The sequence below is a fragment of the Elephas maximus genome, chromosome 3, assembly GCF_024166365.1.
Source record: "Elephas maximus indicus isolate mEleMax1 chromosome 3, mEleMax1 primary haplotype, whole genome shotgun sequence".
Classification (NCBI taxonomy): domain Eukaryota; kingdom Metazoa; phylum Chordata; class Mammalia; order Proboscidea; family Elephantidae; genus Elephas; species Elephas maximus.
The window spans coordinates 7,512,803-7,529,149 of NC_064821.1; the positions used below are offsets into that span (position 1 = coordinate 7,512,803).

Below are 16,347 nucleotides of genomic sequence, written 5' to 3' on the forward strand. Positions count from 1 at the left end.
AGGGTTTTTTAATGAAAAAATCTTTTATTGGCTTGGTGTTCTAGTGTTACTGGTACAGCTGGAAAGCGTGTGTAGCTTTCTGAGGGCCCGTCTGGGGACAAGGGGGACGAGCCACGGGGCCACCATTAGCAGCAAGGCTGACTTATCATGGTGTGGCCAGCCTTGCCCTGAGGTGCTGGTGAAGGAGAGGGGCTGGGAGCAGAGAAGAAGGAATAAATTCCCAGACTCTGGCTCAAGTGGAGGCAAGGGCGACACCCCGAGTGTGGCAGCCCTGGGCTCGGCCAGGCGAGCAGGACCAGAGGGCCAGGGTGTTGAGCACTGTGCCATCCCCAGAAAGGGCTGCCTCCCTCCCTGACGGGACTGGCTCCCTACCCTGCGTAGGCCAGGTGGGGTGCTATGGGGTGTCTGTTCTCCCTAACGTTCAGAGGCGTGACCACTGGAGAGGTGACTGAGCCTGGGCTCATCCCCGCCGATGGCTGGCTCGCTGTGTGGCTCTGGGCAGGTGCCCCGTACTCTGGGCTCCTCTTTCCTCGCCTGTGAATGGGGTGGTCCCTGCTTCCCAGGCTGTGGGGTGGCTGTGTGCATGGCTTCCGTCCCCTTGCCCACGTGGCTGTGTCCTGCTCTCCCAGCTAAGAAAAAGGCCGTGTGTGGGGGAGGGACCATGGCCAGGTCACTGTACGGCCCCTGCCGGTGGTGGGTTTCCAGGGTTTCGGCCAATGGCTGTGAGCAGTGAGACTGAGGAGGGCTCAGGAAGCTTCCGTTCCGTTCTGTCACGCCAGGTGCCAGTCTCCCAGGTTCAGAGCGCAGCCAATATGCTTGTAACCATGGCAACCCCTTTGGGCCCACCCTGCCTGCCTGCAGCCCCCAGGGGCTGGGGGTATCTGGGTCATTTCTGCTTTGTGGCACCTATGAGAAGAAGGCGCAGCATGGGCGTGCTTCAGGCCCCCCAAGGGAAGGTGGCAAAACGAGGGCTTCTCAGTGTGGTGCAGAGTCTGCTGAGCAGAGCTTTTAGAAGCTCTCAGCGCAGCAGCTCCTCCCAGATGGAGGACTCGCCACCTCCCGGCTCAGGGCCACGGGAGAGATGGTCGGAAGGCAGGCAGGGCCCCAGCGTGCAGCGTGCAGTGTGCCGCTTCCTTCGATCAGGATCACGGCTGGCCTCTGAGCTTTGAACTTCCTGGGCAGCTTCCTCACCCGCAGCTGAGGGTCTGCTGAGGGTCTGGGGGGGATTGGCCAGAGAGGAAGGGTTAGCTCCCACACAGCCCCTGGTGCTCAGCCACGAGCGCGGAGCCGAGACTATGGGACACGTTGAGCAAGTGTGAAACGCCTCCGTCAGCCCCGACTTCTCCAAGGGGCTTCATCCCTCCATTGGCTTTGCTCATCAGCAGCCCCTGGGCCCACGATCCTGAGGAGACTGGGGGATTTGTGGTCGTGCAGCGGCTGATGAGTCTCTGAGGTGGCACTGAGCAGGTGGAGGGGCCGGTGCCCCACCCCCACATGGCAGTCCTCTAGCCAAGCCCCCGTGGTATGGCTGTTGCGGCTGCTGGCGGGGTTTGTCCTGGAGCCCTCCACTTAGCCACACTGGGGTTAGGAGAGGTGTAGGCGCCTGCCCCAGCGTGATGGTGGCATTCTAGTCCTTTGACGCAGGGGACGTGGCTCTGGAGACTCACGTTTGCTGAGGGCTGGGGTTCTCTCAGAGCTGGACTGGGGCAGCCTGGGGCATGGTGTGGAAGCAGAATCCCTGTTAGGCAGCAGCTGAAGGGTGCAGACTGGGGGCCTGCAGAGCCACCTTGAAGATAAAGGGTTCCTAGTGTGTGTGGCCACCACCTGTCTGTCAGTTTGTCATACCACAGTGGTTCCTGTGTTGCTGTGACGTGGTATTTCAAATATCAGCAGGGTCACCCGTGGTGGACAGGTTTCAGCAGAGCTTCCAGACTAAGAGACTAGGAAGAAGGACCTGGCAATCTACTTCCAAATATCGAGCAATGAAAACCCCGTGGATCACGATAGAACATTGTCTGGTACAGCACTGGAAGATGAGCCTCAGGCTGGAAGGCCCTCAAAACACAGAGTGGCCACAGTAATAGACTCGAGCGGGCCAACGATTGTGAAGATGGCGCAGGACCAGGCAATGTTTCGCTGTGTTGTGTGTGGGCTCACCATGAGTCAGTCGACTCGATAGCACCTGGTGTAGTTGTTGGGGGGCAGGGGGGCGAGTGGAAGCCCAGTGGGCACGTCCCACCGTCTCTTCCCTACCTGGGATGCTTGCTCACCATCTTCAAGGGACGGCCCGTCATCACCTGTCCAGCAGCCCCCCTCAGACCCCCAGCTCCTAGAACACGGGAAGGGCCACAGGGCTTGGGAAGAAAGGATAGAAGAGGCAGGCAGGCCGGGGGCGGAGCAGGCTCAGCTCAGAAAGTAGCATCCTCAGCTTCCCCATCCTTGGTGTCCCCGTCCTCTCCCGGCCAGCTGCAGCCTGTGGGGGCCCGAGCTGCAAGGACATGGAGCTGGGTTTGGGGTGACGGTTCCAAGGAGGGGCCCACAGGCAGGGGAGCTGTTGGGAGGGGTGGTGGGGGACTCCTTCACCCTGTCTGCAGCCCCTACAGCTTCTGTCCCCCCGGGGGCAGTGCAAAGGGCCCCACCAGCCAGCCGAGCGGGGGGCCGTGCTGCACCAGGACCAGCAGCCGCTCCAGCCCCTGCCATGCCTGGCTCACACCCTCGCGGCTCTGCGCCAGGCGCTCGGCCGGGAGCTCGCTGAGGGAGCCAGCCGCAGACACCACGCTGTAGAGCTCACAGAGGCTGTGCCGTGCGCGCTCCACCTGCTGCAGGGACTCGCTGGGCAGGCCCTGCAGGCCCGAGGCCAGGCCACTGTAGGCCACATGCAGCTGCTGGACAAGCCCACAGACCCTGGACAGCACCCTGGCATCATCCACCTGTGGGAAGAAGGGGCAAGGTGAGCGGGGCAGGGAGGGCAGGGAGAGGGGACCCCGGCCCCACCGTACGCACCTCTCGGGTACTGGTTTCTGCTGCTGCAGTACTCGAACCCTCGTCTGGCTGTGGCCGTTTGGCCTTATCGATCTAGAAAGAGAGGCTCCATCTGGGTCAGGGACCTTCGCCTACTCCCCCCAGAGGAGGTGGCATGCAGGGGTGGGGTAGATACCCTGAGTCCCAGCCCTGTAGCTTCATTTCTAGAACTTTCCATGAGGTGCTAGAATGCCACAAGATTAGCATCAGTTGCACCGTGGTGGACTTGTCTCACGTGTTGTTAGCTGTCACTGAGTTGGCCCCTGATTCACAGCGACCCCGTGTACTAAAGCAAAACGTTGCCTGGTTGTGCACCATCCCCGTGACCGGTTGTAGATAGGACTGCTGTGATCCACAGGGTTTTCATTGACTGATTTTCTGAAGTCAGTCACCAGGCTTTTCTTCCTGGTCCCTCTTAGTCTGGAAGCTCAGCGACACGCAAGCCTCCACCGACAGACAGGTGGTGGCTGCCTGTGAGGTGTGTTAACCAGGAGTTGAACCTGGGTCTCCCGCATGGAAGGTGAGAGTTATACCACTAAGCCATGAAAAGGCAGTCATCCAAATGTCCCACTGATCTCCATCTGTGATGGGGCAGTTGAGTTCAGCCCCTACTTCACACTGTAAACCAGAAGAAACCCCTGCTGGGTTAGACGGTGTCAACCAGGGTGACCCGCCAGCTCCTATGATTTCCCTCCTCTTTCCTCCCCATTCAGTGTGGATTTAAATGTGGGCAGCGTCCTGGGACGTCAGTAGGTAAGATGATTATGGGATGCAGAGCCTCTTGGGGGTCAGTGGAAGCCCCTAACCCAGGGGCTTCTCACCCTGGGGTGATTCTGCCCCCAGGGAATACTTGGCAATATCTGGGGACATTTGTGGTTGTCACAACTGGGGAGGTGTTATTGGCACCAAGTGGGCGAAGGCCACGGATGCTGCTCAATGTGCCGCAGTGCACAGGATGGCCCCACCCCAGAGAATGACCTGGCTCCCATGTCCACAGCGCCGAGGGGGAGAGACCCTGGGCTAGAGGAAGGGCCCCCGAGGGGGAGAGACCCTGGGCTCGAGGAAGAGCATGAGGGTAGTGAGAGGAAGACCTCTCTGTCCCCTGGGTGGCATGCAAGTCACCTTCTATTGGTCCCCTGTCCACAGCAACCCTGTGGGCTTTACCTGTCCTGTTCCCGCCCTCGCTGCACCCAGCCACGCAGACCACCTTTCCGCTTCTCGGACACCCCCACTTGCTCGCTGTCCTGCTGTCCTCTCCTTTGCTGTCCCCACTCCCTCCCAGGCTTTGCACCCCCTTGTTGTCCAGGATGTGGCTCAAAGAGACGACCCTGCCCAGCCCCGATCCCGTCTCCGCGCACGTGGTTCCTTGCACGCTCCCTGCATCTGTAAAGTTTCTGGTCTGCTGTCTGTCTCCCTCCCAAGGGTGAAGCTCTGTGAGAGGCGAGCCTTGCGTCTCACTGGCCACTGCTGCCTCATGCTCTGTCCATGTTGTCTGGGGAATGGCAGGGAGACACTCTGGGCGGCGGAGGCTCTTACCAGCCGGAAGGAGTCTTGGAGCTGGGCCATCGCATCTCGGGCTTGGAACTGGCCGTGCTGCAGATGGCTCAGGGCGTGCTCGAACGCACGCTGGCGGAACCCAGGTGCCAGGTTGCCCAGGCGGACGAGGTAGCTCCCCTGGTCAGCCGAGAGCACCTTCGGCCCAGGCTCAGAGGCAGCCAGCTGAGCTGGGAAGGAAGCCAGAACCTATCAATCAATCCCCTTCAGGACTTCAGGGGCTTGTGAGAGCTGAGCCCCTGAGTGGCCCTGAGCTCCCCAACTCCCGCAGGACATTTCTGTCCCCCCTGCCTCGTGTCTCACCTTGCTCCTCTGCACTCATGGGCTGGAAGATCTCCCCCAGCCCCTCCAGCTCTTCCAGTGGCTCAGTGGCTCCACCATGGCCCAGTGTGGCGGCCATGGGCTCCACGCTCCCCCCACCTGGGGCGGCCCCTTGGCTGAGGGCTGCTGTGTCAGAAACAGGCATTGGAGGACCTGCACAGAGGGTGTTGGGGATGCTGGAGATCACAGATGTGTCCCCGGAATGGGCGATTCCACCCCAGACACTGTCCTGGGTCTCGGGTAAGACATCGTGGATGGTGCTGAGACCAGTGTGGACGGCACCTGCAGCCATGTTCCCCGCACCAACAAGACCAGAGGACATGGCGGCTTGAGGGCTGGAGACAGTAGACTTGGTGGTGTCCAGGCCTCCCTGGAATACCCCTTTGGCCACATTCGTGGCCCCGGTCAACCCACTGCAGACGGTGTCCTTGGTGCCAGTCAGCACAGCCTGGGTGGTGTCCAGACCCCCACAGATGGCTCCCTTGGCCACACCCACTGCCCCAGTGACACCAGTGGTCACTGTGTCTTTGGCATCAGTGAGCACCTTCTGGGTGGTGTCCAGTCCAGTGTGAACAACCCCTCTGGCCATATTCACTGCCCCAGCGACTCCACTGGACACTGTGTCTTTGGTGTCGGTCAGCACAGTCTTGGTGGTGTTCAGTCCAGTCTGGATGGCCCCTTGGGCCACATTCACGGACCTGGTGACGCCACTGCAGACAGTGTCCTTGGTGCCAGTCAGCACAGCCTGGGTAGTGTCCAGGCCCCCGTGGATGGCTTCTTTGGCCAAACCCACTGTCCCAGTGACACCAGTGGCCACTGTGTCTTTGGTGCCAGTGAGGACCTTCTGGGTGGTGTCCAGTCCAGTGTGAACAACCCCTTTGACCACGTTTACAGCTCCTGTCACCCCGCTGGACACCGTGTCTTTGGTGCCGGTAAGCACTGTCTTGGAGGTGTCAAGGCCAGTCTGGACAGCCCCTTTGGCCACATTTGCTGTACTGGTCACCCCACTGCAGACGGCATCCTTTGTTCCTGTCATTATGTTTTGGGTCGTATTCAGTCCAGTCTGGACAGCACCTTTGGCTGTGTTCACGGCCCCGGTGACCCCAGCAGACACTGTGTCTTTGGTGCCAGTGAGGACCGACTTGGTGGTGTCCAGGCCTCCCTGGACAACCCCTTTGGCTACATTCGCTGTCTCGGTCACTCCACTGCAGACAGTGTCCTTGGTACCAGTCAGCACAGTCTTGGTGGTGTCCAGGCCTGTCTGGACGGCCCCTTTGGCCATGGTTGCTGCACCGGTCACCCCACTGAAGACGGTGTCCTTTGTCCCTGTCACTATATTTTGGGTCATATCCAGTCCAGTCTGGACGGCACCTTTGGCCACATTCATGGCCCCAGTGACCCCACTGCAGACAGTGTCCTTGGTGCCGGTCAGCACAGACTTGGTGGTGTCCAGGCCCCCGTGGATGGCTCCCTTGGCCATACCCACTGTCCCAGTGACACCAGTGGCCACTGTGTCTTTGGTGCCAGTGAGGACCTTCTGGGTGGTGTCCAGTCCAGTGTGAACAACCCCTTTGGCCGTGTTTACGGCTCCTGTCACCCCACTGGACACTGTGTCTTTCGTGCCAGTCAGCACTGTCTTGGTGGTGTCAAGGCCGGTCTGAACGGCTCCTTTGGCCACGTTTGCTGCACCCGTCACCCCACTGCAGACGGCATCCTTTGTTCCTGTCATTATGTTTTGGGTCGTATTCAGTCCAGTCTGGACAGCACCTTTGGCTGTGTTCACGGCCCCAGTGATCCCAGCAGACACTGTGTCTTTGGTGCCTGTGAGGACCGACTTGGTGGTGTCCAGGCCTCCCTGGACAACTCCTTTGGCTACATTCGCTGCCCCAGTCACTCCACTGCAGACAGTGTCCTTGGTACCAGTCAGCACAGTCTTGGTGGTGTCCAGGCCAGTCTGGACGGCCCCTTTGGCCGCACCCACTGCCCCAGTCACCCCACTGCAGACAGTGTCCTTGGTACCAGTCAGCACAGTCTTGGTGGTGTCAAGGCCAGTCTGGACAGACCCTTTGGCCACATTCACGGCCCCAGTGACCCCACTGGACACTGTGTCTTTGGTGCCAGTGAGGACCTTCTTGGTGGTGTCCAGTCCAGTGTGAACAACCCCTTTGGTGACATTCATGGCTCCTGTCACCCCGCTGGACACTGTGTCTTTGGTGCCGGTCAGCACTGTCTTTGTGGTGTCAAGGCCAGTCTGGACAGCCCCTTTGGCCACATTTGCTGCCCCAGTCACCCCACTGCAAACGGTGTCCTTGGTACCAGTCAGCACATTCTTGGTGGTGTCCAGGCCCCCGTGCATGGCTCCCTTGGCCACATTCATGGCCCCAGTGATTCCAGTAGCCAATGTGTCTTTGGTGCCAGTGAGGACTGACTTGGTGGTATCCAAACCCCCCTGGATGGCCCCTTTGGCCACATTTGCTGCCCCGGTCACTCCACTGCAGGCAGTATCCTTGGTGCTGGTCAGCACAGTCTTGGTGGTGTCAAAGCCAGTCTGGACAGCCCCTTTGGCCACATTTACAGCTCCTATCACTCCACTGGACACTGTGTTTTTGGTGCCGGTTAGAACAGCCTTGGTGGTGTCAAGGCCAGTCTGGACAGCTCCTTTGGCCACATTCACGGCCCCAGTGACCCCAGCAGACACTGTGTCTTTGGTGCCAGTGAGGACCGACTTGGAGGTGTCTAGGCCTCCCTGGACAACCCCTTTGGCCACTTTTGCTGACCCGGTCACCCCACTGCAGACAGTGTCCTTGGTACCGGTCAGCACAGTCTTGGTGGTGTCCAGGCCTGTCTGGACGGCCCCTTTGGCCATGGTTGCTGCACCGGTCACCCCACTGAAGACGGTGTCCTTTGTCCCTGTCACTATATTTTGGGTCATATCCAGTCCAGTCTGGACGGCACCTTTGGCCACATTCATGGCCCCAGTGACCCCACTGCAGACAGTGTCCTTGGTGCCAGTCAGTACAGACTTGGTGGTGTCCAGGCCCCCGTGGATGGCTCCCTTGGCCATACCCACTGTCCCAGTGACACCAGTGGCCACTGTGTCTTTGGTGCCAGTGAGGACCTTCTGGGTGGTGTCCAGTCCAGTGTGAACAACCCCTTTGGCCACGTTTACGGCTCCCGTCACCCCACTGGACACTGTGTCTTTGGTGCCGGTCAGCACTGTCTTGGTGGTGTCAAGGCCGGTCTGGACGGCCCCTTTGGCCACGTTTGCTGTACCGGTCACCCCACTGCAGACGGCATCCTTTGTCCCTGTCATTATGTTTTGGGTTGTATTCAGTCCAGTCTGGACAGCACCTTTGGCTGTGTTCACGGCCCCAGTGATCCCAGCAGACACTGTGTCTTTGGTGCCTGTGAGGACCGACTTGGTGGTGGCCAGGCCTCCCTGGACAACTCCTTTGGCTACATTCGCTGCCCCAGTCACTCCACTGCAGACAGTGTCCTTGGTACCAGTCAGCACAGTCTTCGTGGTGTCCACACCTGTCTGGACGGCTCCCTTGGCCACATTAACGGCTCCTGTCACCCCACTGGACACTGTGTCTTTGGTGCCGGTCAGCACAGTCTTGGTGGTATCCAGACCAGTCTGTATGGCTCCTTTGGCCACGTTTGCTGCCCCAGTGACCCCAGCAGACACTGTGTCTTTGGTGCCTGTGAGGGCCGACTTAGTGGTATTCAGGCCTCCCTGGACAGCGCCTTTGGCCACATTTGCTGCTCCGGTCACCCCACTGCAGACAGTGTCCTTGGTACCGGTCAGCACAGTCTTGGTGGTGTCCACGCCTGTCTGGATGGCCCCTTTGGCTGCACCCACTGCCCCAGTCACCCCACTGCAGACAGTGTCCTTGGTACCAGTCAGCACAGTCTTGGTGGTGTCCACACCTGTCTGGACGGCCCCCTTGGCCACATTAACGGCTCCTGTCACCCCACTGGACACTGTGTCTTTGGTGCCAGTCAGCACAGTCTTGGTGGTATCCAGACCAGTCTGTATGGCTCCTTTGGCCACGTTTGCTGCCCCAGTGACCCCAGCAGACACTGTGTCTTTGGTGCCTGTGAGGACCGACTTAGTGGTATTCAGGCCTCCCTGGACAGCGCCTTTGGCCACATTTGCTGCTCCGGTCACCCCACTGCAGACAGTGTCCTTGGTGCCGGTCAGCACAGTCTTGGTGGTGTCCACGCCTGTCTGGACGGCTCCTTTGGCCACATTCATGGCCCCAGTGACCCCAGTTGCCATGGTGTCTTTGGTACTCATGACCACAGATTTTGAGGTATCCAGCCCCCCTTGGATGACCCCTTTGGCCACACCCACTGCCCCGGTGACTCCGCTGGTCACCGCCTCCTTGGTGCTGGAGAGTGCAGACTGGCCCATGCCCAGTCCTCCCTGAACCACGCCTTTGGCTGCATCCACCACGTTGGTCGCCCCGGAGGAGAAGGCGTCCTTGGTCCTGGACATCTTGGAACTCACCAGGTCCTTTTCCCTGGACATCATCTGGTGAGAAGCAACATCGGTGGTCAAGAGAAGAATGGGGAGCACCACCCACCCCAGCCTCTGCCATTCTGACACCCATCTCACCCCGAGGCCCCACTTCCTTGGAAAATGAGGGGCTCTCTCCTCAGCCCCCACCCCCAATGGACACTCCTCTTTTATCAAACTATGGGTGGTGCCCTGGGGTCCAGGTCCTAGTCTTAATAAGCTTGGCCTTACAGAGCACAGGTTACTCTAACTCCCTTCAAACCCCCGAACTAGGAGAGGCCCCCGTTTTGTAACTGCTACTGTGGCTTTACAGAAACCAAAACCAAACCCGTTGCTGTTGAGTCGATGCCGACTCACAGCGACCCTATGTGTTACAGGGTAGAACTGTGCTCTGTAGGGTTTTCTTGGCTGTGATCTTTATAGAAGCAGATTGCCAGGCCTTTCTTCCGTGGAGCTGCTGGGTGTGGGTTTGAACCGCCAACATTTTAGGTTAGTGGTTGAGTGCCACCCGGCGGTGTTCATTGCTTTGCAAGTCCATCCTAAAATGCCACTGGAAAGGAAAGAAAGGGGAGGCCGCACCAATCTAAACCGGAAGATGGCACTTTGAGGCTACTTAAACCAAAACCAAACCAAACCAGGTTCTATCCAGCCCACTCCGACTCCTGGTGACCCTGTAGGTGTCAGAGTAGAACTGTGCTCCGTAGGGTTTTTGGAAGTAGATTGCCAGGCCTTTCTTCCGAGGTAGCTCTTGGTGGTCTTGAACCTCCAACCTTTCAGTTAGCAGCTGGGTGAGTTAATCGTTTACTCCACCCAGGGACTCAATTGGGTTCTGGTTGTTCTTAGCTGCCATCTAGTCAGCCCTTGATTCAGGACCACCCCGTGCACAAGGGAACAAAACGCTGCCCAGGCCTGGGCCCTAGAAGCTCTGCTGCAACCCGTTTGGCATGACACTGACAGATGGGTGGTGGCCATGCAAGAGGTGCGTTGGCCAGGAATCAAACCCAGGTCTCCCACATGGAAGAGGAGAATTCTACCACTGAACCACGACTCTCTCCAGGACTTTAACCCCTCTCGAGCCCTTGTCAGCGGCCCAATGCCTCGGGCTCAGCAAAGGACAGTACTCCCAGACTTAGCTGATTTAAACGTCATAGTTTGTGGGTTTTCTCTCTCTGGCTGATATGAAGGCTGGTTTTCCCGTTACCGTGAGGAGATAAAATGTCTTATTAAAACGAAAACGCTCAAGAAAAAGAAGTGAAGCAACATTTAGAAAATAGCTAGAAAAACACAGGCACACATATTGGAGCCATAGGAAACTGTCGCTATGTAATCAGTTTTTACCTACCAAAGCGCACCTTTCTGTAGTTCAACCAAATGAAAACATTTCGATGGCCGAGGCGCTAACACCGCTCATGTTTCACCATAATTGGAAACCCTCCACGAGATGGACTGAAACAGTGGCCGCCACACTGGACTCAGACACACCAGTGATCATGAAGATGCCACAGGGCCCAGGCAGAATTCTGTTCTGTTGTGCAGGGGGTCACCATGAGTCAGAGCCGACTCAGTGGCAGCTAGCAATGACAAACAGCTGTCACCAGTTCAGTGGTTCTCAACGGGAGGCAGTCCTGCCTCCCTACTAGGCAGTACCTAGGGACATTTGTGGACGTTTTTGGTTCTCGTGGCTGGGGGTGCTACTGGCATCAAGTGTGTGGACAGCATACAGGACGCCCCACCCCAGAGAAGGATTCGGCCCCAAATACCCGTAGTGCCAGGGTGAGAAACCCTGAAATTATATTCTCACCACCTGTTTCCTGCCAGTGTTGGCTTGAGTGGGCGCTATAGTTGGAGGGACGTGGGTCCGAATCCCACCTCTTTCCTGCACCAGCTATGTGAACACAAGGAAGTCACATCCCTTCCCTGAGCCCATTTCCTCGCCTGCAAAACCGATGAAAATAGCCCCTGCCTCAAGGATGGTGGCTCCAGTGAGCCCAGGTGTCTAAAATTACAGGTAGGTGCTCAATAAATGTAAGCCCTCCCAGATGGAGGAGGGGGTGGGAGTCACAAAGGGCAGGGAGGAGTATTGTGGAGCAGGAGCCAGCCTGGGTCGCAGAGCCCTCAGCTGCCAGGGGTAGGGGATGTTTTGAATTGGACCAGAAGCACCTGGAGGAGCCCAGGGCTCTTTGGCCTCCAAGATGCCCTAATCTGGCAGATGCTGAGGGCACAGGGGAACAATGGAGGGCTCTAGAGGGAGAGTGTGCTGAATAGTCTAAGGAAGAGTAGCCCAGCTGATATGGGCTCTGCTACCTTGCCAGATCCTTCTGCTGTCATACATCAGCCCCTCTGCTTGGCAGGGCCGTGGGGACAATAAGTGGCAGTTCCCATTCATCCAGGACCAAGGGTGGATGCAGCATGGGCTGTGGCTCAGTGAGATTCAGGTTCAAATCTCATGCTAGCACCTTCTTGCTGTGTGACCTTCACCAGGGGCTCAGCTTCTCTGTGCTTCGACTGCAACGTGGGCTATTGCTCCCTCCTTGGGGCACTTGGGAAGATTAACTGAAATCCACAGACACCGAGCCCAAAGCCTGACCTGCTGCAAACACCTTAGCTGTTGTTTTGGTTGTCCTGTGCTAGTTACCAAGGAGCTCTGGTGGCCAAGTGGTTAAACGCTTGGCTGCTAACTGAAAGGTCGCTGGTTTGAACCCACCGGCGGCTCCACAGGAGAAAGCTGTGTCAATCTGCTTCTGTAAAGATTAAAAAAGCCAAAACCCACTGCCATCAAGTTGATTCTGACTCAGAGCTACCCTATAGGGTTTCCAAGGCTGTAAAATCTCTACAGAACAGACTGCTACATCTTTCTCCTACGAAGCTGCTCATGGTTTCAAACCGCCAACTCACCTGTTAGCAGTCAATGGCTTAAACCACTGCGCCACCAGGACTCCTTGGAAACTCTATGGGGCAGTTCTATTCTGTCCTATAGGGTCGCTATGAGTCGGAATTGACTCGACAGCAGTGGGTATGGTTTTGGTTTGGTATGCTAGACACCAGCAGCCCTAGCGACAGAATGGTTAAGGGCTGTTTGAACCCACCTTAGGTCCACGGTACGGAAGACCTGGTGATCTGCTCCCATAAAGATTACAGCCTAGGAAACCCTAGGGGGCAGTTCTACTCTGCACTCTGGGGTTACTACGAGGGCACGCAACAGGAACGGACAAGGGCAGTGGTGGTCTGGTGGTAGCGTCCTCACCCCCTGAGCAGGTGACCCAGCTTTGACTCCCCACCTATCACGTCATACACAGCCACCACTTGTCACGTGGCAGAGGCGTGTTGCCATGATGCTGAACAGGTTTCAGTGAAACTTCTGTACTAAAACAGACTAGGAAGAAATGCCTGGAGATCTACTTCTGAAAATCAGTCTGTGGATTACAATGGTCATGGGGATGGCGCAGGACCAGGGAACATTTTGTTCTGTTGTGCATGGGGTCGCCATGAGTCAGGGGCCAACACGATGGGCAGCTAACAACACCAACACAGAGCTAGGGACCCTGTGTAGACCTTTAGGAGCCTTAGGGTGTAGGGACCTAAGGCAGTACTGCACCCACTTCACACATGTGGACGCGGAGACTCAGAGGGGAAGGATCTCCCTGGGATCCCAGGCAGGACTTGCCGGGATGTCTGTCTCTGCCTGGCCAGACCCGAACCCCAGGGAAGGGGCTTCTGCCACGTTGGGAAGTGGAGGCCATCAGACCAGCCCCTGCGGGACCCTCTCACCTTTTCTGAAGGCGGATTCCCTCCGGCCATCTGCTCTGGGTCAGTGGCCGCTGTGGAGGCAGGGGCTGGGAAAAGACGGTACAGAGGGTGAGAGACTGGGCTGGCATCAACTGCCCTAGTGGCTGTTGCGCAATCGATGGGCACAGCCTGAAAGGTCAGTAATGCCCCAGCTGCTCTGCCAGGGACAACAGGGGGTGGCACCCACGGCCAATGGCCAGGCTTGGGTGCTTGGTGCTGGCTACCCACCCAGGGGGGCTTCAGGGAGAGGAGCTGGAGGCCCACAGGGGGGCCTGGGGCTGAGGCCACCCTCCCCAGGTTGTCCCCACTCCTGAGTCTCAGAGCCCATTCGGCCTGGGTGCATGGGGGCCACCCCTGCCCCGCCCCCACTGCAGCTGCCAGCTGCCTGTTGCCCAAAGTATGTGGAGCAGCAGTCAGCTGCCTGGGGCTCCAGGCCCAGATCAACCTGCCCTAACCCTGGGTTCCCCTATTGCCTACGGAAGGTTGGGGTACCCCCCAGAAGGACTTGTGGAGGCTGAGCACAGGGCTCTTTGGCCTCTGAGATGCCCTGATCTGGCAGATACAGAGGGCACAGGGGAGCCAGGGAGGGCTCTAGAGGGAGGGTGGGCCCAGTACTCTAAGGAAAAGCAGCCCCACTTTTATCGGGCTTGCTACCCTGCCATGTCCTTCCACTGTGACCCCAGGGAAGTTGCCAGCCCTCTGTGGGAACAGGGGATCAGTCCTTGATGAGTTCAAACATGCCTACCCCCGGCCCAGGGTGTATGTCATGAACAGGCAGGCAGATGGGAAGCAGGTGTGGGCATGGGGGGGCATTGCAGGTCAATAGGCTGGACTCAAGCCCCAACTCTGCCACTTGCCGGTTGTGCCACTTTGGGAGACCCACCTCCCCATTTTCATGCCTCAGTTTCCCCATCTGGCACTCAGTGATGAGGCCAGCCTGGTGATGTCTAATGAAACACAGGAAATGCTCCCAAATGGTCCTTCTCATCCTCCACTCTGATCGGAAGCCTCCACTAAGGGTTCTCCTTTACCTGGGGTCCACCCTCAGACACCCCCATAGGGCTGTGCACTCACCCTGAGCCTGGGGTTGGGCAGCTGTGGGGGCAGGGGCGCCTGTGGGGTCCGTGGCTGGCTGGGCTTCCCTTGTTGAGCTGTGAGTGTTGGCCAGCAGGTTCCGGGCAGAACTGAAGCCAGGCAGGGATCCCAGGAATCTGCCCAGGGTCTGTGGTGGGTGGTGGGGTGGTGGGGGAACAACGTGAGCAGGACCAAGTTGCAGCAGGGGCAGGGATGGGGGTGGGAAAAGGCATCAGGCAGGCCTGGGTTCGAATACCACCCCCTGCTCCCTTGGTGACCTCGGGAGAGTGTTTGAGCCACTCTGAGCCTCAGTCCCCCCATCCCAGCAATGGGCAGATACAACCTGTCTTCCTCAGAGAGAGAAGATAGATGAGCCTCTGGGTCTCCGAGACCTTTTTCTTCTACGGCTCCCATTTCACAGATGGGGAAAATGAGGCTCAGAGAGGGGCTGTGGCTGCCCATGGGTCACACAGTGGGCAGGAGCCAGAGATGTGCATGAGGCTCTGTCACCCCCACCCCCTAGTTTGGGACAGGTGGGAAGAGTTGGTATCGTGGCTCCCAGAGCCCCCTAGGACTATGGGGGACGCCTTTTCAGTGCTCTAGGTCGGGCGGGCTCAAGGAACCGCAAGGAGTCTCCCTGCCCTTTACCTTGCCCTTGGGCTTGGGGGGATCCCGGCTCCCTTCATCTTGAGCAGACATGGTGACACTCGAAGCAGCTAGAAGGGGGCAGAGAAAGTGCATGAACAGTGGCTCCCGGGGCCCCCCATGGCCCACCCAGCCAGGGCAGACACAGCCCTGCTCACCTGGGCTGCAAGAGCGTCCCTCGGAGCGGCGGATGTCCCAGCTGGCAGCTGGCTCCACTCTCAGCTCCCAGGCCTTATAGGGTCTGCGGCGGGTGCAGGCCAGGCCGGCAGAGGCAGGCGGCCAGTGGGTGGGGTGGGGGGGGGCCCTGGGCAGTCACGTGCCTGCCTGCCCTACCCAGGCCCCGGGCCCAGCACCTTTCCCCTGCTCTCAGCACTGAGCGGCTCTGCCTACGGCATCCGCCCCCACCACCAGCTTAAGTGACTCATGGCCAGCTGGGTAGCCCCTTCGTGTGCCCCCAGGGACTGCTTCTGATTCCCATCCATGAAATGGGTGCAGTTCAAATCCCTGCTCTGCTGGGACTCCTTGGCTTGTTACCATCTTTGTGCCTCAGTTTCCTCTTCCACAAAGTCCTCCTTCCTCCTGCCGGTCTCTTTGTCCTCTGCACCCTCAGCCCTCCCCCTCACTCACTCTGCTCCAGCCACACTGGCTGCCTCTCTGTTTCTGCCCCAGGGCATTTGCACAGGCTTTTCCCTTTGCCTGGAACACCCTTCCACCAAGTGTCCCCACGGCTCCCTTCCTCCCCTCCGCCTGACCTGTTTTGTTCCCTGCCATGTCCCAGCACCTAAAGCAGTGCCTGGCGCACAGTTGGCACTTAATAAATGTTTGACCAACTCATGGGGTTGTTGTGAACGTGGAATGAGGTCACACACGTGACCTGTTTACTCACAGTGCTGGTTCCCAGCAGGTGCTCAACAAACGTCAGCTTAGAAACAGAGTCTCTGAGAGGAAAGGGGACTGTTCTGAGTGGGGTGGGGAATGTGTCACTCCCTAGAAGGGACTCCTCTTGAGAAAGGGGTGAAACGCAGACCCCAGGGCCAAGACAGAGCATCAACAGAGCTGGGGGCAACTCGGGAATGAGAAGTGGGCCTGGTGGGCTAGGGCCAACCCAGGGAAGCTTCCTGGAGGAGGAAGCTTGTAGCTCAACCCACTGCAATAACCACCAGGAAATGCCAGGGATGGGATTTGAACCCAGACCCTAACCTGTGTGCCAAGTATCTATGGGTGGGCAAGTAGAGGAATGGCCACCTCGCACCTCCCTGGGTTCAGTTTCCCCCTCTGCCTGCCACTGGGACCTCAGTGTGAGGTGTTGGGTGAGGCAGATTTGATTGTGGCTCTGGGCACTGAGCCAGGAGGAGGGAGGGTCCAGCCGCAGGGCCTGCTGACCCCCAGGCCATCTCCTTGGAGCCAGCACTGTGTTTACCAAA

General features: G+C 58.4%; 1 protein-coding gene across 1 annotated transcript; it reads right to left on the bottom strand.

Annotated features, from left to right (window-relative positions):
* Positions 1-33: 33 nt before the first annotated feature.
* PLIN4 (perilipin 4) lies at positions 34-15,156 on the bottom strand. The gene is made up of 8 exons (XM_049876449.1): positions 15,082-15,156; positions 14,927-14,994; positions 14,279-14,426; positions 13,187-13,251; positions 4,879-9,433; positions 4,558-4,745; positions 3,004-3,075; positions 34-2,930 (listed from the first exon to the last, which is right to left on the bottom strand). The coding sequence occupies exons 2-8, from the start codon at positions 14,975-14,977 to the stop codon at positions 2,598-2,600; spliced, it is 5,412 nt and encodes a 1,803-aa protein (XP_049732406.1). The 5' UTR covers positions 14,978-14,994; positions 15,082-15,156; the 3' UTR covers positions 34-2,597.
* Between the last annotated feature and the right edge of the window lie 1,191 nt (positions 15,157-16,347).

Excerpts from the sequence above, each read along its gene's own strand:
- PLIN4 (XM_049876449.1), bottom strand. The coding sequence starts at position 14,977 with ATGTCTGCTCAAGATGAAGGGAGCCGGGATCCCCCCAAGCCCAAGGGC. Across the intron at positions 9,434-13,186 it reads GGAATCCGCCTTCAGAAAAG|ATGATGTCCAGGGAAAAGGA; the intron begins GTGAGAGGGTCC and ends GCTTCTCACCAG. Across the intron at positions 3,076-4,557 it reads TCCAAGACTCCTTCCGGCTG|ATCGATAAGGCCAAACGGCC; the intron begins GTAAGAGCCTCC and ends CTCTCTTTCTAG.